Source organism: Lithobates pipiens, unplaced genomic scaffold (genome assembly GCF_037356315.1).
Source record: "Lithobates pipiens isolate NorthernLeopardFrog02 unplaced genomic scaffold, aLitPip1_a1.2 Scaffold_19, whole genome shotgun sequence".
NCBI classification, from domain to species: Eukaryota; Metazoa; Chordata; class Amphibia; order Anura; family Ranidae; genus Lithobates; species Lithobates pipiens.
In genome coordinates this window covers 142054201-142079275 of record NW_027507764.1, presented here as the reverse complement: position 1 = coordinate 142079275, position 25075 = coordinate 142054201, and the positions used below count along the sequence as shown (strand labels likewise).

The window sequence follows — 25075 nt, the reverse complement described above, 5'->3', positions numbered from 1 at the left end:
CATATGTGAATGATCACCGCGATTGGTAGAGCGAGAGCAATAATTCTAGCCCAAGACCTCCTCTGTAACCCAAAGCATGCAACCTGTAGAATTTTTTAAACGTCGCCTATGGAGATTTTTTTTTTTAAAAGGTGTTTACCGTCCCACTATGCATCACACTTTTCCAACATACGCAACATCAATGTAGTGTCATAGAACTGCAGTTTTCCCTATAATCCGCCCCTCCCGCCAGTAACCAATAGCATACACTAAGAATCTTAAGGTCCAGACCCACCCCCCACAATCCCACCTAGGAGATTTGCGAGGATAGGACCATCCCCCAGAAGGAGCTAGAGACATCCAACCATGGCTGCCACACTTTCTGAAACTTTTTTAAACAAGCTCTATTTTTATACACAATTTTAAATTTGGGGAGTTCTCCATTAATAATACCATATAGGGATTGGATCCTTGGGGGGTCACTCTCTTTCCAGTGCAGTAAGATCACTTTATGTGCATAGAATAAAATGGTACGAAGGGAAGTCCGAGCTGATGCCTTGTGGATGAAGTCGTTCAGTATACCCAGTAGCCCCACCTCCGGGGTTTGGGGCATCGGGAGAGCAAGATGATCATCAAAGAATTTAAACAGGTCCTTCCAATACAATTCCAATCTAGGACAGCACCAGAACATATGATATAAATCAGCATTATCAAATGTACATCTAGCTCACAGAGCCTCAGCTCTCAGGCCCATTCGAGCCAGTCTGGCCGGGGTATAATGTAAATGATGAATAAACTTAAATTGTACATATTGATGTGCATATAATATCCTGAAAACAAATTTCTGTAACCTCCTCCCAACCCTCCTCTGACAGGTCAGGTATCAATCTTTTCCACTTCATATAGGAATTTTGGAATGGGTCCGCCCCAACCCTGGAGAGATGACTATAGAAAGTTGTAACCTGTTTAGTAAGATCCCGGGTAGGAAAACAGGTCTTCCATAGGAGATTCCTTGAGCTCTATGGTCAGGGAGCCAAACTGCGCCCGAATGGCATGTCGAAGGAGTAGGTACTTATAAAAGAATTTATGATCTATTGTAAAATTGCCCGTAAATTTTCAAAGGACTCAAATACATTTCCCTTAATCATATGGGACAGGCGCGTTATATGCAGCCGGGTCCGCCTATGGAGATTTTTAAGGGTAAAAGTTTGTCGCCATTCCACGAGCGGGCGCAATTTTGAAGCATGACATGTTGGGTATCAATTTACTTTTAATTTACGTAATATTATCTTTCACAATATAAAAAAAATTGGGCTAACTTTACTGTTGTCTTATTTTTTAAAAGTGTATTCTTCCCCAAAAAAGTGCGCTTGTAAGACCTCTGCACAAATACGGTGTGACAGAAAGTAGTGCAACAGCTGCTATTTTATTCTCTAAGGTGTTAGAATTTTTTTTATAATGTTTGGGGGTTCTAAGTAATTTTCTAGCAAAAAATAAATTTTTTAACTTGTAAACAATAAATTTCAGAAAGAGGCTTAAGTGGTTAAAACAAGATATATTGAATAATAAAATTAATAAAAAATAAATGACAACACTCGAAACAGCTTAGCCACCATGGCTCAAGGTGTATCAAAAATAACATATTATCGGCGTATAACACGTACCCCAAGTTTAGGAGGGAATTTTAAGGAAAAAACTTTTAGGAGGGAAGTTTAAGGAAAACAAACTTACATTTAAATTCCCATCAATGCAGCCTTATCAGTGTCCATCTGCAGCCTTGTCCAGTGTCATTGCAGCCTTGTCCAGTGTCATTGCAGCCTTGTCATTGTCATTGTTGTCTTGCCCCAGTGTCATTGCAGCCCTCCAGTTTAAATTTGGCGCTGCCGAGATACACAGAGCCAGATGTCCTGTGTATCTCTGCGGCGCTCGGCTCCTCTCACAGTCCCGCCCTATGATGGACATAACACAGGTCCAATGGCGGGACTGGGTGTGACTGTGAGAAGAGCCGAGCGCCACCGATATACACATAGCCAATTGTATAGCCTTGAAACTGCTTCCTATCATAATCCCATGAGGAAAGGGGGTTTCCTAGAAACCTTTTCCCCCTTTCTTTCATTCTTTGCCTCTCCCTCTAAAAATGTCAGTTGCCTGGTTGTCATGCAAATCTATTGGCTTTTAGACCCCATTCACATCTGAGCGTTTTGTAGCTTGAAGCCTGAAGCTACAAAACGCTAGAGGGGAAAAATTATATTATTCTCAATGGAGATTGTTCACATCTCCACTACATGTCGCCTGAAGCCGAACGCCTGAAGCTCAAACAAGTTCCGGACCCTTTTTTGTCGCTCGAATTGAGCAGATTTGGGCGTTTTTCTTCTTTTAACATTGGTGACCTTTTGCCCTACACGAAATTGCGGTAAAAACCGCTGCGAATCACGGTAAAAAACGCCGCAAAAAAACGCTTGAAAACGATACGCTCAGGTGTGAATGCAGCCTAATATTTGATGAAGTTCAGATCAGGAGTTCTCATTTCAGTCTGACTTCACTTTCTACTTACTTTGCATACTTTGGATCAGAGAAATACTGAAGCCAGAAGCAGTCTGCTCATGGGTAGAGAGAAGGGAGCAATAGCAGCCCCCTTATTTATTTCACTACAAGTTTCCCGTGAAGGTGAACTCTGGTCAAAATTAAAAAGTAAGCCTTGAAATGTATATGAGGAATACAGCCTAAGGCAGGCCATATTTTTTTCATATTTCTTTCCTGCAACCACGGGTTGCAGGAAAGAAATTTGCACGATTCCCCCATCAACACAGACAGTACTAACAGGGGAATCCCTCCTACCGAGACATTGTATTCTGACCTACCTTCCTTCCTTATATCCTGCTCCAAAACATCCCAAGGAGATTTGACTCCATTATTTGGGCGGGGTATGTGCTATGTGAGTTTACCTTTAGCAGCAGCCTCTTTTAGGCAATCAGATCCCTTCTTTGTGCTTTCAGAGGGTTCCCACAGGGGACTTCTTGCTTCTCACTCCACCATTGCTAGGTAGGTTAAACAGGTTATCATTTAAACCTATGGTCTAAAGCAGTGGTCTCCAAACTGCATCCCCTGGGCCAAATTTGGCTTGCCTTTATCCAACTCTTTGGGGTACTGTTCCTCCCTCTGACATCATTGTGGCACTATTCCTTCCACTGACAACAACGATGGGGCACTAGTCCTTCCACTGACACCAATAATGGGGCATAATTCCTTCTACTAATATAAACAGTTGCACACTATTGCTCTCACTAACACCAATGATGGGGCACTATTCCTCCACCTTCTGACCACAGGCACTATGTAATTGTTTTTTTACTTCCATTGACCATCAAGCCTGAGATATGGTCTACTCCCATTGATGCGGGAGAATTTTCTACTTCCACTGGCCACAGTCCCTAAAGTCTGAAGGACACTAAACTGGTCCTTTGTCTACAAGGTTTGGAGACCACTGGGTTAAAGAATAGGGTTCATCCCTTCCTTGTTAAAGTGCACCAAGATCTGTTAATGCTTAATGGGTTCTCCAGCATCAGGCACCTGTTTCTCAGATTTGCAAGGCTGCCACTTGACCTTTTTTTCTTACAGTTCCTAAGCTCTACAAAGTGGATGTCCAGGCTTCCTCTTGTGCCAGTTTCAGGCATATGGTGGTACAAGCTGCTATCTGAACTCGTCAAGCCTTCTTGACCCATTTGTTACATGAATGTGTTTTTTTTTTTTTTGCTGTTTTGCCCACCCCTCAGTTGGACTGCTTTTGGATGTTCCATGGTTTTTAAATGAAGAAAATAGGAATTTTGACAAACTAAAATCGATTTCTTGGAGTACAGTAAAGGACACTGGTCCCTCCCCTCATTTTTTAGGATCTTCCTATTGAATTGCTTTAAAACTGAGGCTTGTTCTGAGTTTTTTGCCGCTTTCTTTTATTTTGCCAGTGTCCAATTACCTGAAGGTAGGTACATATAACCCATGGATTAGGACTAACGATTATTGTGCTGTACTGTACTCCAAGAAAAGAATGTTACTGGTAAGTCCAAAATCCTATTAATTGTTTTAATATGATCCTAGTTGCATTTTGTGAATTTTGAGAACTATAACTCAGCCGTAACATCCAAATACTGTTAAACTCTTCCACTTGTTTTAATTACATTGCAGATATTTTTCCATTGTTTTATTCTGGCTAATGTTTTAACTTTACTGCACGTTCTTTAGAACAAAAGGTGATTCGTTTGCTGCCAGAATCTTATGATTGGTTGCTTGTTAAGCCTTTTCAGGGTAGTGATGCAACTTTCCAATGTTCTTTTGCAACTCAATCTAAAGATGGCTGAAGTAAGCTAGAATACCCCCAAGGAAGCACAAACCAAGGACAGAATTTAAACAGGGCCAAGCGCTGCCCTATATGCCCTTCATATGTTGTATGTTCGTAATTACTCTTATAGTTGCATACTTAGGTTAACACCTTATAAATATGAAAATGGATACCAGTATCTGATCGGTATATATTGGAAAACATGACTTTTGAATTGGTTATTTCTCCTCCCTGAGCCCCTGATTGGGAAGTGAAGGCGCAGTATGACTTTGAGAACATTATCCCTCTGATTTCCTGTAAATGCCTTTAGTGTAAAGCCTAGTACACTCTATTTTTACACAGCTCAGATCAGACCACTGTACAAACAATCTTTTGTTAGTGCAGCCATCTCCCCTGCTATTCTATTGTGCCCTGACCGCCCCCCCCCGGTAGAGCACTCCGGTAAGCGCAGACCTTTTCTGGACATGACCCTTTCACAGACGCCGACCAAACACCCAGGTTCCATCGGACCGGCTACAGTACAGGTGGGCAGCATTTCGGTTGGTTTCTATTGAACCGTCTGATGCCGCCCGACATTTGGCCCATGTGTATGGAGCTTTAGGCTGTAAGGGCTGTGGAAAGCAATTAAGCACTGATTAGCTCAAAGTGCTGATCTTCCCTTCCCCAGTCTAAATGCTGCTGTACAAGGGGATTACAGGAGGCTGATATAAACACTCATGAAGGTACCTGTGCGTTACAATAAATGTAAAGCACATCACTGGATTATAGGGTGTGTTGTTAACATTTGCCCGTGGTTCAATAGAAAAATAAGAGAAGGCAAGAAGTGCCCATGTTCTGTTCCTCTTTTCAGTTAAGAAAACTTCAGTAAAAGAATTGCAAAAGAGATAAAGCTGACCACACAATCAGGTTTACTTGATTGAATATAAATTTAATTAATTTCTCAGCTCGACCCTCACAATACATATTTATAACATAGATTGTATCCATAACGCATGAAATTTGGGTACACTGGTTGCTTTTTTTTTTTTTTGGATTAGTAATTTTCATTAAGTTTCTAACAATAGAACTGTATAGTAGTGGTACTTTTTGTGTACAAAACAAATTAAGCCCCATACACACTATCAGATTTTCTGCTGATTTTTGTCTTCAGATTTACCAAAACCATGTAGTGCAAGGGCCTGCCTGATTGCATACAAATTGAAACTCCTAAGGTTTGACCTCATATTATATGGTTTTGTTAAATCTGAAGGAAAAAATCTGCAGCAAATCTGATAGTGTGTAAGTGGCTTTAGAAGCAGTACCCAACAATCGGCTATTAAAAAACGTTTGGTTTCCTGAAACTCCATCCTGAAGCCATTGGGTCTTTAATAATAAAAATGTGTATCAGATGACTTAGATTTTAGCAGCACAGCAAAGAAATATTTGAATATGGTCTGGTATGATTAATGCCAGCAATGAATAAAAATGTGATGCAAAGGTAAAGGTAAACTTATTCGTCACATAGTTACAGGAGCACATCATTATAAGGCATCACATCTACTGTTCATACTGTTGAATTTTTTATTGTAATTTTGTAGATTCATGACTGATGCAGCTCGACGAGAACAAGAAACCTTAAAGAAGAAAATCCAGCCCAAGCTCTCACTGACATTGTCAAATTCTGTATCCCGAGGAAATGTGTCCACACCCCCACGTCATGGGAGCGGCAGCCTCACCCCACCAGTCACCCCACCCATCACTCCATCTTCATCATTCCGCAGCAGCACACCTACAGGTAAGGGGTCTTTAGTATACTTCACCTACCACAAATATATTCAAAAAATAGTTTCCACATGTAGTGATCATTTTACTGCTTGTCTATACTCCAAAACACCTTTAAAAGGAATGCGTAGTGAATGTGTACATATTTTGTATCTGTATTATCAGGGCTAAAATTTTACATTTAAAATCTACTCCAGATTGCTTCAAGTATCGTTGGGGGGGTTAGACAACAGATGTGGACCTCCTAGCCAACGGTTTCAACAGTAAACTTTGACAGGTTTGTTTCCAGGTCTAAAGATCATCTAGTTTAAGCCATGGATGCTCTGGAGGTTCTGTGGGATCAGTACACCCTGATCTATGCCTTTCCTCCCCTAAAACATCTTCCTTATCTGCTTTGCAGGATCAAGCTGGAGGGCATTCTGATGATCCTCATTGCATTAGGCTGGCACAGGTGTATGTGGTACACCAACCCCAGTAAGACTAGGGGTCCCAGCACACACTCTGTGGGCTGTACTAGATCGTCAGCAATATCTATCCCAAGGAATGATTTGCAATCCAGCTTCACATTCTCTAGATATAACAGCATGGCAGTTGAAGCTCAGGTTCTGAAGGGACAGAAACGTCTCTGAGTCTGTGGTTCCTATGATGCTTAAAGCCAGGAAATCTACTTCTCGCATAGTCTGTCATTGAACATGGAAGGCATCATAGCTTGGTCTGGACCAGAGTCTGGCTCTCAGCACGATAAAGGGTCAGTTTTTTAACTTTTATATTTGTATAGGGGTTTTCCATGTGTCTCTGCTTGTCCGTTCTCTATTAATCTATGGAATCTGAATCTGGTTCTCTCTGTGCTTCAGAAATTGCCTTTTGCATCCATTAAAGACTCTCCTCTCTCTGCTTTTACTTAAAATGTGATGTTTCTTGTGCCCATTACTTCTGCTAGATGAGTTTCTGAGCTGGTGGCTTTTCCTGCATGAAACCTTTTCTAGTTCTGCACAGGGACAAGGTGCCATTGAAGCCCAGGATTTCTTTCTTGTCCAAGGTAGCCTCTGCCTTTCACCTCAACCAGCAACTTTTCTTCTGCCCCTCTGTGCAGCTCCCGTTCACCAAAAGGAAATTTCCCTCCTGTCTAGATGTAATTTGGACTGTGAGAATCTGTCTCTCAGGCACTGCTTCTTTTAACAAGGAGGATTTCCTTTCTAGTTTCCATAACTCATTCCACCATTTCTAGGTGGCTCCGGAAGACCATCATCCAAACTTATGTTCTCATGAATCCGGTTCCATCCTCTTCTGTTAAGGTACACTATAATAGAGTATTTTGTTGGCTTTTTAGCATTAAGCAACTTTCTCTCAGATTGGCAAGATTGCTACCTGGTCTGTTCACACATCATCAAAGCTCTACATGCTTTTGCATGTCCCAAAGGTCAAATGCCGCGTACACACGGTCGGAGAATCCGTCGGAATGCGTCTTATCGGACCATGTCGTCAGATAATCCGACTGTGTGTGGTATGCATTGGACTGATTCCGTCTGAATCTCCGTCGGACCCAATTTTCCAACATGTTGGAAATATTTCCCGACCAACTGGGCCGGTCGGACGTAATCCGATCATGTGTAGAGAATTTTGATCGGACCAAGTGCCACGCATGCTCAGATCAAATTCCTACATCAAAGCTATTGGCTACTAGCCTGAATGTAGTCCCATCGTAACGAAATTACGTTATCACGTTCTGAAAGATCGGATTTTTTGACAACTTAGTCCGACCGTGTGTATGCAACAGTTTCAGACACAATCCGTCAGACTAAATCTGACGGACAAAATCCGACGGATTTGGTTGGCAGAATCTCCGACCGTGTGTACAGGGGCAAAGACTTCCTGTGTCCCTCAACGGATGAGATTGAAAAATTTTAATACTAAAAACCCATAAAATCGTTTTCTTTCAAGGGGTAGGTTCCACTTCTCTGTGTTTATGATCGGTCTGTACTGATTTGCTACAGTGGAGGCATGCTGGTAGTCGGAGGAGTTATCCTGGGGTGGCCTACAATTTTTATTTGCTGGTGTCCAATCATCCTGTGAGCGGAAGTATAACCCAAAAGTGTTCTTTTGTTCCTCAGTGAACTCCAAGAAAAGTAGGTACAAAGTTACAAATAGGGGTGTATTTATGAATCTGACATTCAACAAACATTCACTGCAGGTGAATCTACCAGGTATTTGTGTTTAAATGGAAGTGTTTGATACACCACCAGTGAGTGTTTAGTGAAAGTGAAAATTACTGCTTTTTAAATATGCTCCTTAATGCAATATAATATTAGATATAGTGTCTAATACAGGGCATGTTCTGAAAGGTTATCATGTATTTCTACCACCTTGTGTTATGGAACTGCTTTAATTTTTTACCTACAAAAGTCCTCTTTAAACATTTCTTTCTTATATTATATACCCAGGCTTTTGCTGTGAGGGTTCTACTTCCAGGCTTCCAAAGGAGGCAGATGGTTCTCTAATTAATGTTTGTTAGTAGCGGTCTTTCATAAGCCAGATTGGATTTATCCATACCAGACACTCCTTTTATATGTTGAACCACCTTGCAGTGCCCCATCCAAGTCTGTAGTTGGTGGTGTGAGTGGAATAATTGAACAAGCATAGACCAGACATGCTAAGCCCCAAGGATCGGAAAGTCTTATCCCACATCTTTGCCCGGAGACACCACACTGCAGTCTCGCCTTTTCATATCTTACTTTGGACGTCATAAATTCATCTTTTTGGCCTTGAAAGAATCACTCCAAGTTATACTCATTTTGGGTCCTGGCGGCTTTTTTATGCTCCAAGGGCAGTATATAATGACTTTTTTATTCCAAAGTAAACATTCCCTTTCCTGCAGAATGATTAAACCGTAGAAATTGTTAATCAACCATAGAAATCTTAGGAGCACCCAAAGCAATATTGGATAATGTGCACACATTTTATGACAGGACCCTCACTGAATAGTTTTATCAGTTTAAGCAGCATATTAAGGAAAAATGTTATATGTATCAGCGCTGCTGCCAGCATGGGGTTCACTACTGTGTGCAGGAATAAATGAAGGCCATGTAAGAAGTCAAGTCAAACCTTAAAACCTGGGGAGTGGGCTTTGGAATTATAACAAAGCCTCTGTTCTCTGATTGGTTCATTCCTTGGCAGTTTCCAGCAATTTGCACAAACCAGATTAGTACAAATGCTTAGCAGTAAAATTATTTTCCAATAAAGATATTTGGATAATTTACCAGTAATATTAAGAAACTGCCATTAGTTAGAGGGCGATAATTAGCAACAATTCACATTTCCAAGTAAAAAAACATGTTTTTTTGTGTTAGTAGAGTAGTTATAAGGATGTGACAAACTTGTTTTGTTAATTCCAACTGAAGCCAATCAGTTTTACATTTAGGATAGAGGAAAGATTAGAGCTTCTGATGGATTTTTATTCTTTGCATCCCCATTGGAAAGATTTTGCCTAATTTCCCTAACACCTTGACACAACCTGACACATCAGGGCAGGAATTGGCAGGACATTTTATTGGGGGCACAGACAGCAATTGAAACCTTGCCAAATAGCTAACTTAATCCTATTCTAATAAATAAATAAAAATGTTATATCATATTTTTCCAAGTTTTAATGGACCTGAACTACAAAGCAACTCTTCCTTACTCAGTTGCAGTTTTGGTAGTTGGTAGTTTTGTAGTTGATCTCTTGTGTCCAGTCAGCACCATTTGGTCCTGCTGACCTGTCACTGCAGGACACAGTAGTGTCATTTATTTTTTTAAAGACTTTACCTGGGGATTATTCTGCAGAGGAGCAGTGTTCAGTGATGCTGGCAGCAGGAGAGGTAAGTATTCTTATGCTTCTTTCTTCTTATGCCATATTATATAAACGTTGTGTAACTGCCAGAGTCACTTAGTCAGTGTTGATAGGGAAAACACAAAGCTAATTGTTCTCACGACGGGGGGGGGCGCGACGAGCCATCGCTGCCAGAACACAGTGATTACTGCTAGCAGCTATAGCCCCTGGCAATAATCGCATGCTAAAAATCCAACATGCTGGTTGTACCAAAGTTGATCAATGGATCGACCTGAATACAATCAGCCTACCTATAGATGGATCGATTTATTATACGGATCGGTCCCTGCTGAACCAGCCGAGATTTGATCCATCTATGACTAGCTTTAAAGCGGAACTCCAGGCTCTTTTAGAAAAAAATACTGTAGCTGCTGTCATTTAATGTTAGGACACTTACCTGTCCACGAATTCAGCGGTGTCTTCACCCGAGTCGATTCTTTAATCGTCTCTCAGGTGCTGCCGCCGCCATCTTCACTGACTGGCAGTGAAGCTTTGAGGCTTTAGAGCCAGTTCCCCACTGTGCATGCAGTAAGTGTACTGCGCTCAAACCAGGTACCCGCTCCCCCCTGAAAGGTGCCAAATGTGGCAGCTGAGATGGGGAGGAGGCAAGCAAGTGGAGTTTACACTTTTGGATGGAGCTCCGCTTTAAGTTCTTTCTGCTTGGGTGTACTGAAAAAAAAGAGTGAGTTAGGTGGTATTTCAAATGATTTGTCAATTTTAGGGGTTTAACTATCCACCAGCTATCCCATAAATCAGTTCTACAGTGTCCAGTAATGGGCTTGTCATTGAAAAATTAGCAGGCTCACCCAGGTTAAATCTGGGGGTAACATCCTTAATTGGGCACTTAGATGTTTAGGGGTCCCCTTACTCTTGTGTTTGTGTTAATGAATGTGTTTTACATGTGCAGCTTTTCCTGCAAGGCAGTGTGCAACAACACCAGGTATAGGGCATTCATCATTAAATGGCGGACCGTGGTCTGTGTCTAGCCCAAATCATTGTTCCATTCAGACCAGTCGCTGTCCTGTCATTTAGGAGCCCACTCAGCTGCCCTCACTGCAGTGATACTCATCAAGCTGACATTGGCGGCAGGACAGATCCGCATAGATGTCAGGAGGCTAATATCGGAGGCAGTACAGCTCCAGATGGAAGGAGGGAGTTCAAGTTAACTAGCAGGTGATTTGGTTGCTAGCAACCAATCACAAGCTGGTTACCAGGAAAAGTTGTGCAGATCCCGCCCTCCTTCTGGAGCTGTCTTACTTCCGATGTCAGCCTCCCGCCATCCATACGGAGCTGTCCTGCTGTCAATGTCAGCTCTAGACTGAGGTGCCTCCCACCTTGTGTAGGTAGGACATTAAAGAGAGCTGTTACTGCTATAAATGATGTGGAGGAAGCCAAGGATGATGTGAAGGGGGGGCCGTGGACAGGAATCTTAAGGAGGGGGTGGTATAAAGGGGGTCTAAGGTCAGGAGTGTAAAGGGGTAGTGGGGTTGGGGACAGGAATGTAAAGGGGTAGTGGGGTTGAGGACAGGAGTGTACAGGGGTAATGGGGGTGAGGACAGGAATGTAAAGGAGTAGTGGGGGTGTGGACAGGACTATAAAAGGGTAGTGGGGGTGAGGACAGAATTGTAAAGGGGTAGGGGGGTGAGGACAGGGGTTTAAAGGGGTAGTTGGGGTGACGACAGGAATGTAAAGGGGTAGTGGGGTCGAGGACAGAAGTGTAAAGGAATGGGTGAGGACAGGAGTTTAAAGGGGGAGGGAGGGTAAGTATAGGAATGTAAAATTGTAATGGGGTGGGGGTGTGAGGACAGGGGTTTAAAGGGGTAGTGGGATGGGGACAGGAATGTAAAGGGGTAGTGGGGTGAGGACAGGAATGTAAAGGGGTAGTGGGAGCGATGACAAAAGTGTAAAGGGGTAGTGAGGGTGAGGACAGGAGTGTAAATGGGGAGGGGTGGTGAGGACAGGAATGTAAAGGGGTAGTGGGGGTGAGGACAGCAGAGTAAAAGGGTAGTGGGGGTGGGGACAGGAATGTAAAGGGGTAGTGGGGATGAGGACAGGCGTTTAAAGGGGTAGTGGGAATGAGGACAGGAATGTAAAGGGGTAGTGGGGGCGAGGACAGAAGTGTAAAGGGGTGGGTGAGGACAGGAGTTTAAAGGGGTAGTGGGGGTGAGGACAGGAGTGTAAGGGGTTGGGGTGAGGACAGGATTGTAAAGGGGTAGTAGGGGTGAGGACAGGAGTGTAAAGGGGTAGTGGGGGTGAGGACAGGAATGTAAAGGGGTAGTGGGGTGAGGATAGGAGTGTAAAAGGGTAGTGGGGGTGAGGACAGGAGTGTAAAGGGGGAGGGGGTGAGGATAGGAATGTAAAGGAGTAAGGGTGTCACAACAGTAATGTGATGGGTGTCTGAGGACAGGAATATGAAGGAGGAGGGGGTGATATCAATGGAGCTGAGGACAGGAATGTAAAGGGGTAGTGGGGGCGAGGACAGAAGTGTAAAGGGATGGGTAAGGACAGGAGTTTAAAGGGGGGTGAGGATAGGAATGTAAAATGGTAATGGAGGTGGGGGGGTGAGGACAGGGGTTTAAAGGGGTAGTGGGGTTGAGGACATGAATGTAAAGGGGTATTGGGGGTGAGGACAGGAGTGTAAAGGGGTAGTGGGGGTGAGGACAGGAGTGTAAAGGGGTAGTGGGGCTGAGGACAGGAATGTAAAGGGGTAGTGGGGGTGAGGATAGGAGTGTAAAGGGATAGTGGGGGTGAGGACAGGAGTGTAAAGGGGGAGGGGGGTGAGCATAGGAATGTTAAGGGGTGGGGGTGTGACAACACTAATGTGATGGGTGGCCAGGAATGTAAAGGAGGAGGGGCGTGATATAAAGGGGGCCGAGGACAGAAATGTAAAGGAGGAGGGGTGTGATATAAAGGGGGCTGAGGACAGGAATGTGAAGGAAGAGGGGTGATATAAAGGGGGGATAAGGATAGGAATGTAAAGGGGGGGGTGATGACAGGAATGTGAGTGGAGGGGGGTAATATGAAGGGGGGCTGAGGACAGTGTTGTAATGACGGGATTGTAATGTGATGTTTGGTTTATAACATTGCTACCTGTGTTCTGTGCGTAGGCAGCCCGTTCATTTCAGTGGGCTTTCTTCCATGCAGAAAAACACAAAAAGTAGTCCCTGACCCTTTTAAATTGCTCTGCACCAAGCTGGTTTGGCGTTCACAAAAACGTGCAGCTTTTGCCAATGCTTCAAGGTGCCATTAAGAATCAAACATACGATTTGGACCACTGCTGGAAGAAAACTTCAGTGACTGGACCTCCGTGAATTTGAATTCAATACCCCTGGTAGTGTATGTATTGTAGCAAGCTGTAACATAGATGTGTTGGTTGCTACTATTTGGATGTTTGTATTCTACATAATGGCACTGCAACTCAAGCCAATGTAAGGCCAGCGTAAGAATCCATAGTTTGGGGTATCAAATATATATATTAAGAGCCTTTAAAGCTGAACTCAAGTCTAAATAAATATTGTCTAAATACAGGAGGCACCCTGTATAATCCTCTATATTAATGTGTATTCCTAATCGTATGTACTTTGTCTCTGTGCAGGAGTTTCATGTAGTAAAGACCAGTCACTTCTATGTCTCTCCTTGTGCCATGTGACTGGTCTTGTGTCCATCCCTTCCTCCTGTTTTTCTGCAGGTGGCCTCTAGTGGGCAGACTTGCTGGATCCCTTCCACAGCTCTACTCTCTGCACAGGCAATGCGCAGCACAGTGATGATGTCACTGCTACATTTACAAAGTAAAATCTGGCTTTTAAAAGGCCTTTGGTACACATAAAGTGGATATATATATATATATATATATATATATATATATATATATATACCTTTTGTGACTCTTGAGGAATCTATTTAAATCCAAGAATTTGAACCTAGAGTCGAACTTTAAAAACTGTCATTTTTCTTTAGTTAACATAAAATTTCAAATCATTTTGGAAATGAAGGTAGTAAGGAGTTAATGCATATACACATATGTGACTTCATCAATGAATTCAGAAGAATGCAGATGACTGTTTGATTTGGCTTCTACTTCAGGGAAGAGTAAAACATGAGTTTTCACTTAGCCACTGTTGAAGAAGGTAATTTATGATGTGGTCTGGACGTAAGCAGCCCAGTGTCTGTCAGATCCATTACTAAGCTATCGAATTTTTGCCGCATAGAGAAGAGAATGCTAGCAATAAAGGAGGAGGCATATTTCCGTCTACATTTTCTATTTTCGCTCAGTAAAATTTTTAGAGAATGCTTGTGTTTCCAGTAATTTATACTGTGTTGTACACGGGGACTTAAAAACCAGTTTGTTTTGGATACCGACTCTGGTTCTGTAATTTGTTTTCATCAGAGTACAAAAGATGGGATCATGTAGTAAATATAACCATGACGGACTGCTCTAGCTTCCATAGAGAAGACGTTAAGGGGAATATATGAGGACAGAAATATGGGGGTTGCCATTACTGACTTGAAAGCTGGGTCTTAGGGCCAATTGAACCATCCTAATGTATTGCAGTCAGGCAGTATATACAGAAATCAGTGCTGCAGCAAAAAAAATAATAATTATAATCCACCTGGATGCATAAAGTGGTTATGATGATATGTAAAGTTTTACTAACACATGTCAAAATTTCAAAATTGTGCTTAGGCATTAAAGTGATTCTAAAGGCTCAAAGTTTTTGTACCTTCATGCTTCCTATGCATGAAGGTTCTGTGTGCAGCAGCACTCCTAATACTTACCTGTGTCCCATTAGCCCCATGATGTGCATGAGGGCCTTGGCTCTCTAGGGACTCTGCCTCCTCATTGGCTGAGACAGCAGCCGGAGCCATTGGCTGTCAATCACAGCCCGCGAGGCAAATGAAAGAAAGGGCAGGGCCGTGCCACAGCTCTGTGTCTGAATGGACACGCAGAGCAGTGGCTCGGGAGCGAACCTACTTGGGTGCACCCACTGCACAGAGCATGTAAGTAGACTGCAGGAGAGTCCTGTACATGAGCGATGCCTTAGGACTCAACTTTGTGCGGCAGTCAGTGTTGCCAACCGTCAGTATTTTTACTTGCAGCCAGTAAAAAACAAGCAATTTTCTCCTGCCAGTAAATGCCAGTAAAAAGAAAAGGTTGCCAGTAAAAAATATGGCTGTGATGCTCGGCCCGGAGCCAGCCGAGACCATACAGGTGCTCTCCACAGTGTGTTCAGGCGGCTCTGGTGGAGACGGTGCCTGAGCATGTCCTGTGATGTCATGGTGCAAGGGAGCCAAGCAGAGCGGCCAGAGCCTCGTGTGTGGGTCTGCGGGATGGGGGAAAGGCAGGCCAGGAGCGGGACCATCAGTGCTGTTTGGACTGGAGGGACCACCTGGCTTGGAGAGAGACTGTCACTGTGACTCTGGAGGGGACATGTCGGTAATCTGTACTGCTGCACACTGCTGTCAGTATCACTGTGAGAGTCAATTTCATGTGTGTGTGTGCCACCCATTCTAATTTCTTGTCCTCCTGAGTCCTGTCCCTGAGCTACTTACTTACTATATGGAAAATAAAATAAGAAATATGTTTTTTGCCTCATTATATACCTTTAATCACATTGCTAATTACATATTGTATTTGTTTGTAGCCTGTAGAAAAATTTGTACTTAAAACTGTAATTTTGTAACTTTTGGAAATGCTGTGCCAGTAAATTTTGGGCGTCGTGTCAGTAAATTTCAACCTGTTAGGTTGGCAACACTGGCGGCAGTACAGGGTTTTAACCCTTGTTGCAGCACCTTACTGATAAAATCAGTAAAAAAGAGGCATATTTATTACTGTTTATGCCGCCTAACAGCATTACAGTAATAAAGAGAGTTCAATTGGGCATCATGTCATACTCACCATTTCTTCATTCCACTTAACACCATCCAAGCACTGGGAGAGATGGAAATACCTGTTACTTCTAGTTATGGAGAAGTATACGACACAACCTATGTCATAGCTCTGTTGCTTGCTGATTGGCCCAGAGGTCTTATATGACTGACTTGAGTTTACTGTTCTTTGTTTTTTTCTTTCTTGTTCCCAGTTTGTGTATGTAGTGAATGTGTAACAAAAGTAATGCAATTATACAGTATGTTGCTGGAGAGAAGGAATTAAAGGGAGGAATAAAGTAAACATGTTGCTTTGCCCTACCTGGTTAAAGTACAGGTTGACTTCTCTGGTCACATGCTTGTTCCATGTCAGTGACCCTCTTGGTATTAAATTCAGAATTAGAAGTCCGTAATCTCTGCTTGCATATTTTTGTCCTCATATTTTTTTTTTCCCTTAGACTAAAGATAGCCATAGGCAATATGTAAAGGTTTAATATGTGTTTTTATAGTGAACTCCTGATCAACTGCCGATCAGTTTCAAATATACTGGAGATGAGAAATTATTTATATACAGCCATTTAAAGTGGTTTTAAACCCTTACATATACCCAGTGAAGTGGCTGTCCTCAGATGATACACAGAGATGAAACAAATCCTTCTACATTAGTTGTACCTGTTAATTTGCAGTCTTCTTTCCTCTAGATGTGTTCAAAGTCCAGAATTTATAAAGCTTGTCTTGGCTGTCAGAATAAAAGGGACAGAGCTGAAATTACACTCTGCAGTGAGGAGAGCTCTGAGAGCTGATTGGAGGGAAGGAACACACCTGCTTCACACAGCACACGAGAACAGAGCTGAGACTGCCAATCTGCTGGAGGTCCCTCTCCTGTCACCAATTTTCTCTTGGTGTCAGGAAAACCTGTCAGAAGTGATACATGCTGATAGTAGAGCAACGAAGCAGGAAACAAAAATGACACTTAGTGCTCCTAATTAAGACAAGTTAATACTATAGAGTAGTGTTTCTTAAATTTGTTTCAGTCAAGGCACCCTTTAAAGTTAAGGACAATCTCAAGGCACCCTTTAAAGTTGAGGACAATCTGGAGGCGCCCCATTCTAAAATGTAAAAAATTATACCTATAGTGTTACATAATGCAGCAACATCCATGTGTAGGACACTCAACGTTAGAGGTGATTTATTCTTCCAAAGCAAATACTGTACACTTTTGCACACTGGCACTGACTAGTATTCCAATGTTTCTCTTCTCCCTCAGTTTCTCTCCCATCAGTAAGCTAATATAACCCCAATGCTGATAGAGAGGGGCAGAGGAGGGTCACACAAGGTAGGTGTCCGTCATCCTTATCAACTGAAGGCATTATTGGATTATTGGTTGTTAGGATGCCGGTGTCTAGAATGTCCTATTGATGCACAGTGAAAACCTGTGGTTTTCTATAACTAGAAGGTAGGTTTGATCCACCGGCTGGCTTGTATACAATTTTTGGGCAATTTTGCCAAGGCACCCCTGAAGAAACCTCAAGGCACCTCAGGGTGCCTGGGCACCCTGGTTGAATGGCAGCTATAGAGGGATATGTTTTGTTCATATTTCATGTCTGAGGTTTACAACCACTTCATAGAAAATAAAAAAAACTGTGCTTGAAGCTTGAATTAAATAAAGAAAACAAATTCATAAAAATTCAAGAAATATTAACCATATATGAAAGTAGTGACTATTCTTCACACCTGCACTCAGAAGAACAAAAATACAAGTGCAATGTTCATATAGGTCAGGCATTTCTAAATGGTGGCCCATGGTCCAGGTCTGGCCCACGTCACTGTTTCACCCTGCCTGCCTTGGTTCTGCCATATAGGAGCCAGTTTTTGGAACTAGTCGTTGTCACTGTTGGGAAGCACAGCTGCTTTGAATGGAGGGTGGGTGCAGGAGCTGCTGGAGTTAACTCTTGAAGTTAACCAGCCAGGGATTGGTTGTTGGGGTGCAGGGCAGTCAAAAATTCCAGCAGATGCTGATCCTGCCCTCCGTCCAGAGCTGTCTTTACTCTGGCTCTCTGCTTTGTGCCAGAGTAAGGTAGGAGAGTAAAGGAACAGAGCTGCAGGGGCTGCATTGTGAATGGGGGTGGGAGAAGAGAGCTGCAGGGTCTGTAATGTGAATGGGTGGAGGGGGCAGAGCTACAGGGGCTGTAATGTGGAGGGGCAGAGCTGCAGGGGCTGTAATGTGAATGGAGAGGGAACAGATCTGGAGGGGCTGTAATGTGAATGGGGGAGGAAACAGAGCTGCAGGGGCTGTAATGTGAATGGGGGAGACAGAGCTGCAGGGGCTGTAATGTGAATGGGGGAGGGAACAGAGTTGCAGGGGCTGTAATGTGAATGGGAGAGACAGAGCTGCAAGGGCTGTTATGTGAATGGGGGGAGGGACAGAGCTGCAAGGGGGACAGGGCTGTGGGGGGCGGGGGAAAGAGCTGCAGGGGCTGTGAGGGGGGCAGAGCTGCAGGGGCTGTAATGTGAATGGGGGGAAGTGATGCAGGGGCTGTAATGTGAATATGGGGGGGACAGCAATGTTGGGGCTGCAATGTAAATTGGGGGACAGAGCTGTAGGGGCTTTAATGTGAATGGAGGTCAGATGTGCAGGGGCTATAATGTAAAATATGAAGGCAGAGCTGTGAGGGGAAAGTAATGTGACTGGGGCGGGGGCAGAGCTGCAGTGGTGTAATGTGTATGGGGGACAGAGCTGCAGGGGCTGCAATGTATATTGGGGGGACAGAGCTGTGGGGGGATGTAATATGAATGGGTTGGCAGAGCTGCAAGGGCTGCAATGTGAAGGAGGGCAGATCCACGGGGGGCTGTGATGGGAAGGGGAGACAGAGAACACTGCTATGGGAAGGGGATGCTACAAAGGAAGGCAGAGGACACCACTGTGGCGTGTGAGGGGAAGGGGCAGAGGATACTGATGTAAGAAGGAAATTGTGATATAAGAAAAGGGGGGCTATGATGTAAAGGACCTGACTCATCGCACAAACCTGCAAATCGGACCTCTGCATGCGTCGTTTTTGGTCTGTCAGAACAGCATACACACAAGTGGTTTTCCCGATAGGAGTTGGTTCCGTCAGAAATATTTAGAACATGTTCTATTTTTAGGTCCGTCAGAATATTCGAAAAAAAAAGTCCGATGAGGCCCACACGATTGGTATATATGATGAAAAGCTTCCGTCTGACTTTTCCTGTCGGACATTCCGATCGTGTGTACGCGTCATTAGGGACATAATAGCAAAAGGGTTTCCGACTTTTTACTATATATACAATCATTTAAATGTCCAAAACCAAACTATATGATGCTTGTGTTTTTCCTGTGCTTTTTTCTTTCACGGTATACCTCCATGTGAAAATAGTGTAGTTTAAATCCCAAATCCAGAATGTATTATTACACAATGAAGCAGAATCTAGAAAAGTGTAAAATGTGGCGCCATAGTTCTTTCTGTTAGAGGCGGCTGTGTTTACTAATGTAACTTATTTAATTATAGCCTCTCATAAACCAATTCAATCTTTATTGAAGCAGGTCTGTAGGAAAAAAAAATAAAACTTGCCACATTATTTGAACATATGCTAGAAGGGTGTACAAGTATACATAACTGTTGTCTGCCACAGCATTGGAATAAAACCATCTGAAGGGAGAGAGAGGGGGTGACCGGTGAGTGTGCCCTGCTTCCCTTATTGTTGTACACTAGAACAAAGTGCCAAAGCAGTGGGTAATAACTATCTATCTTTTAGATCCTTGTAAAGAGTATGTCTGAAGCTCCATGCACACTAGCATTTTTTGTAAGCTAAAAAAAATGCTAGATATAAAATGCTGGTAATAGCTTTTTGTAGTAGCGTTTTAGCAGCGTTTTAGGAGCTTTAGCATTTTATTAGCGTTTTTGTGGTAGAAGGGGAAAAAAAGCTTAAAAAACACAATTAGTAGCATTTGGGAGCGTTTAGCAGAACGCTCCAAGAAACTCTACGATAACATTTTTTTTCTGCTCTTAGCCCTTGTACACACAGTTGGACATTCCGACGGAAAATGTCCGATCGGACCTCGTTGACGGATAATCCGACCGTGTGTGAGCTCCATCGGACTGTTTCCATCAGAATATCCGACCGACACAGTTTTAGAGCTGGGCTATAAAATTTTCCGACAACATGATCCGATCGGACTTTGTCCGATCGTTTGTAGAGAATTCCGATCGAACAAAGTGCCACGCATGCTCAGATCAAATTCCTAGACCAAAGCTATTGGCTACTAGCCTGAACGTAGTCCCGTCGTAACTAAATAACGTCATCACGTTCCGTACGATACTATTTCACACAAGTACATGGTGCAGCAGGCACATATCAGGAATTTTAAATGCTGGGGTAACAAACACTTTAACCACTTCAGCCCTGGAAGAATTTACGCCCTTCTGACCAGACCATTTTTTGCCATATGGCACTGCGTCCATTTAACTGACAATTGCACGGGCGTGCAAATTTGTACGCAAACAAAATTGATGTCCTTTTTTCCCCACAAATTGAGCTTTTTTTTGGTCGTATTTGATCACCTCTGCGGTTTTTATTTTTTGCACTATAAACAAAATTTTTTTTGAAAAAAACACAATATTTTGTACTTCTTGCTATAATAAATATCCCAAATATTTTTTTTTTATATTTTTTTCCTCAGTTTAGGCTGATATGTATTCTTCTACATATTTTTGGTAAAAAAACATTGCAATAAGCGTATATTGCACAAAAGTTATAGCGTCTACAAAATAGAGGAAAGATTTATGGCATTTTTATTATTTTTTTTTTTTTACTAGTAATGGTGGTGATCAGCGATTTTTATTGTGACTGTGACATTGTGGCAGACAGATCGGACACTTTTGACACTTTTTTGGGACCAGTGACATTTATACAGCGACCAGAGCTACAAATAGCCACTGATTACTGTATAAATGTCACTAGGAGGGAAGGGGTTAACACTAAGGGGCGATCAAGGGGTTAACTTTGTTCACTAGGTGTGCTCTAACTGTGGGTGGGATGGGAATGACTAGGGGAGGATACCAATCGGTGTCATTACTTAGTACGAGCACACAATCTGTCTCTACTCCCCTGAGAGAACTGGGGTTTGTGTTTACACACACAGATCACGGTTCTCGCTGTGTCAGGAGTGATCGCAGGTGCCCGGCGGTCATCGCACCTGCTGGGCGTGCGCATTGGCTCTGGGGACATGCTGTGGGTGCGCGGGTGCCTGCTAAAGCCCCTTAAAAAGTGGACCTACAGCTGCGATGGCTCATGCAGGGGAGCCATCCTGTTGCAGTATAACTGTGGTGGCTGGTCGGGAAGCGGTTAAGGGCTTGTTTACACTTGCTTCAAAACAGGGCTTCAGGCATGCTTTTTTAAAGCTCTCTTAATGCCAGTCAAAGCTCCTGTCACTAACTAAAATGGTTAGCTTACAGTCCTGTTTACACCTTGCATTTGCTTTGCTATGCTTCAGAAATTATACCCTGTGTCGCTTTAGTGGTGCTTCAAAGTGTCTTCAAAGCCTCCATAGAAGTCTATGACAAAGCTTGCTTGAAGCACCTGCAGCTTTTGAGAGGCTTTATTCAGTTTTAGCTTTACTTTGTTTTGGAGAAATTGCAGGTATGAGATATCCAAACACATGCAGGGCATCTGCCAAGCTTCAACAAAGCTTCAAAAGACATCACTGAAGCTTCACCGAAGCATCAAAAACACATCATGAAAGCATGTTGAACCGGTAGGCACTTTAACATACCTCCCAACTTTTTGAGATGGACAACTATCAGCAAAAGTATCCAAGCATAGGACACACCCCTTGCCATGCCCCCTTAAAGGAGAATTGTACAAAAAAAAAAACAAGATTGGTTAAACCCACAAGTGCTTTTTTTTACCACTACTATTCCTTTATATTGGCTTTTGGAATTTACAAATGCAGCAATTTAGAAATCAGATGAAAAGGTTTAGCGCTGGAAAACACTTTTTTGATAGATAAAAAGTGCTTTTTATACACAAATGAGGAGGAATGAGGGACATAGGGACATTGCTCCAAATCAGGGACAGTCCCTCAAAATCAGGGACAGTTGGGCGCTATGCTTTAATGTGTGTTGAAGCCAAAGCAAGTGTAATTGAGCCCTAATAGTACAAAAAATGTATTTTTTTAAAGCACAGTCAGTCAGGTAAGATTAGAAGTGTCTGTGTCCTGTACAGGAAGATCCATTCCCTAAATTCTGATGCTGGTGTCACAGAGACAGAAAGTGAGGATAAATCTCACCAGACATCATATAGAGGATCTGATGCCGCGTACACACGATCTGACTTTCCGGCGGACCAAAATCCGTTGGACAATTCGATCATGCGTGGGCTTCAGTTGACTTTTTTTCCCCAAAAGTCCGATGGACCTAGAAATAAAACATGTTTTAAATCTATCCGACGGACTAAAAATCGGGAAAATCGTTTGTCTGTGTGCTAGTCCGACGGAACAAATACGACGCAAGGGCAGCTATTGGCTACTGGCTATTGAACTTTCTTGTTTAGTCCTGTTTACGTCATCACGTTCAAAGCGAACAGACTTTCAAATGGACTTAGTCCGGTCGTGTGTCCAAGTCCGTTTCATTCAGAAAGTTCCGTCGGACCTCCGCCAACAGTCCATCGGGAAGACCGTCGGACCTAGTCCATCGAAAAGTGCGGCCGTGTGTACGCGGCATAACACTTCCTTGTTTTATCTAAAATAAAATAATAATATTGATGCTGGAGCTGGACTTTAGACCTGCTTGTATTTATGTTGTAACTGATCTTGCCTTGTTGGCCTAGTTTGTTACAAGATCATTTCTCCTTTAGAAATGTTTTTTTTAAATCAAACACAACTTCTTACCTATGTACAGTAAATTACTCATTACTCTGATTTCCATGAACTTTGAATTTTACTGCAGACTTGCCCACCAGTAACTACGGGTCTAACTCTTCCCCATTTCATCTGAAACAAAGTTTTGGCTCTATGTGCACTTTAGTATACATTATATGGTGTCACTAACACTGTCTTACAGTATATCCATTCAAATTAACAGTGACCCATGTATTAGAAAATTAGCCTTTTTGTTCATTTGTAGGTTCTTGTTGAGAGAGGCATTACGGGATACTGTCTTCTGGCTTATTATCCGTTGTCTCAATCCCCCAAAGCATTGGTAGGAGATGGATAATGAATAGCTTGATTTTGGAATGTCACATAAGCACATAAACAATGCATTAATTGCTGCAGAGTTGTGTTTATCCATAGTGGAGAGACCCTAAAGACTCGTAAATTTCAGCTTCCACAGACCACACCTTATTCTTTTCTGTAATGTCACTTCCTGAGATTCCTTCTTCATATTTTCCATAAGTTTAGGAAGTCAGCAGACGTGTCTTAGATTTTTTCAGCTAAATAACAAATTATTCATCAGCCTAAAAACAATAGTTTGACAATTTTAATTTTTTTTTAATCAGTGTGCTGCCCATAATATTAGAAGCTGCCATTGGATATAGAAATATATTTATGCTAAATGAAAAATCCAGGCAAGATATATTTTGCCAGGAAAATTGTACAGTATTAGGTTGCCTACTTTTATTATGGGCTGCTGCGGGGCCTGATGTTAAAATTAAAAATCAAGTCCAATAGGTTTACATAATGGAGATATCAGACACATAAATGCAGGTGTCCACAGTTAGGTTTAATTAAAATAAGTAACGTGGTTTGTTGTGTGTAGCCCAATGCAATGGTAGGTTTTGTCTGGGATCACCATGGTGCTACAGGAAAAGTGGCAGCAAATACTCAATGCTGGTGATGTTGCTGCATGCTCAGTAAACAGGAGGCACAGAAGGGTGCCAGATATGAGAGTCACTGGCTTAGAATTGTTGCCCTGTTACATAAAATTCAAGAGGCACTGCATACACTCTCAGGGTCAACAGGTAAAAGAAAAAGCACGACAACGATTTAAACCCATAGGCTCTTCATATTTCTAGTGTAATCGTCAACTACATAGAATTAAATTGAGGATTACATACACTTTAAAGAGACCCTGTCATCAGACCAATCATTTCACCAATAATCTTCACATAGAATATACCTACATATGCATTGTTTACATATTTTAGGCATTGTATTTACCTGTAATACTTGTGAAAATGTCTACACATGAGCCTGCTGCTGGGTGCCACCATCTTGGATGTGATGTCAGTAGCCCCAGCACATTCAGAGCTACCACTCAAATGACACTCTCTAGCAATATTTCTCATCCATTTTAACACAGAGAAACTCTTGAAATACCGTATTTATCGGCATATAACACACTTTTTCCCCCTGAAAATAGGGGGCAAATCGCTGGTGCCTGTTATACGGTGATAGCGTATACCTCTGAGGGGAAAGGGGGACGCGCGCCACCGGAATTCACCAAGCGGCCATCTCCTGTTTATTCGGCTCTCACAAGGCTCTAACTTGGCTCTCACTCGGCTCTAACTCAGCTCTCACATCACACACAGTCCCTCCTCCGCCACCGGCATTAGACCAGTATTCTGTCTATCACAGGAGCTGGTCCAGTGCCAATGGCGGAGGCTGGACTGTGTATATGGCTGCCGACTGAGAGCCGAGTAAATAGGAGATGACGGCTCAGTGATTTCCGGCAGTGCTCGTCCCCCTGCATTGAGGAGACATGGTGAGGCTGCAGATGGGAATGGCCATTAATCAGGCAGCTGCATTGATGGGAGATAGGCTGCAGATGGGCGCAGATCAGGCTGCAGATGGGCACAGATCAGGCTGCATTGAAGCTGCAGATGGGCACAGATCAGGTTGCATTAAAGCTGCAGATGGGCACAGATGAGGCTGCATTGATCCTGCAGATGGGCACTAATCAGGCTGCATATGGGCACTAATCAGGCTGCATTGAGGCTGCAGATGGGCACTAATCAGGCTGCATTGATGGGCACTGACCATTATTTAAAAAAAATATGTTTTTTCCCTAAAACTTCCCTCTTAAATTGAAGGTGCGTGTTATATGCGTGTTATATGCCTGTGCATGTTATACGCCTATAAATAATGTGGCTTTCTGGTGTCAAGAAACCCCAGCTATCAATTACTATATCAACAGCTCACAGTACATTTGCGTGATGGTCAGTAAGAATGTTCCTTGAATTTGTAATCAGAAGGAAAAGTCGCTCTCTTACAGATGGGTAAAAAGATCATTGGTGTCAGTGGTTACTTA

The 25075-nt window shown here is 42.8% G+C and overlaps 1 protein-coding gene across 1 annotated transcript in view; it reads left to right on the top strand.

Annotated features, from left to right (window-relative positions):
- JAZF1 (JAZF zinc finger 1) overlaps positions 1–25075 on the top strand; it is a 404878-nt gene that overhangs the window by 301349 nt on the left and 78454 nt on the right. The window contains exon 3 of the mRNA XM_077491352.1: positions 5893–6089. Within this exon, the coding sequence (XP_077347478.1) occupies positions 5893–6089 (197 nt within the window). The remainder of the gene's footprint in view (positions 1–5892; positions 6090–25075) is intronic.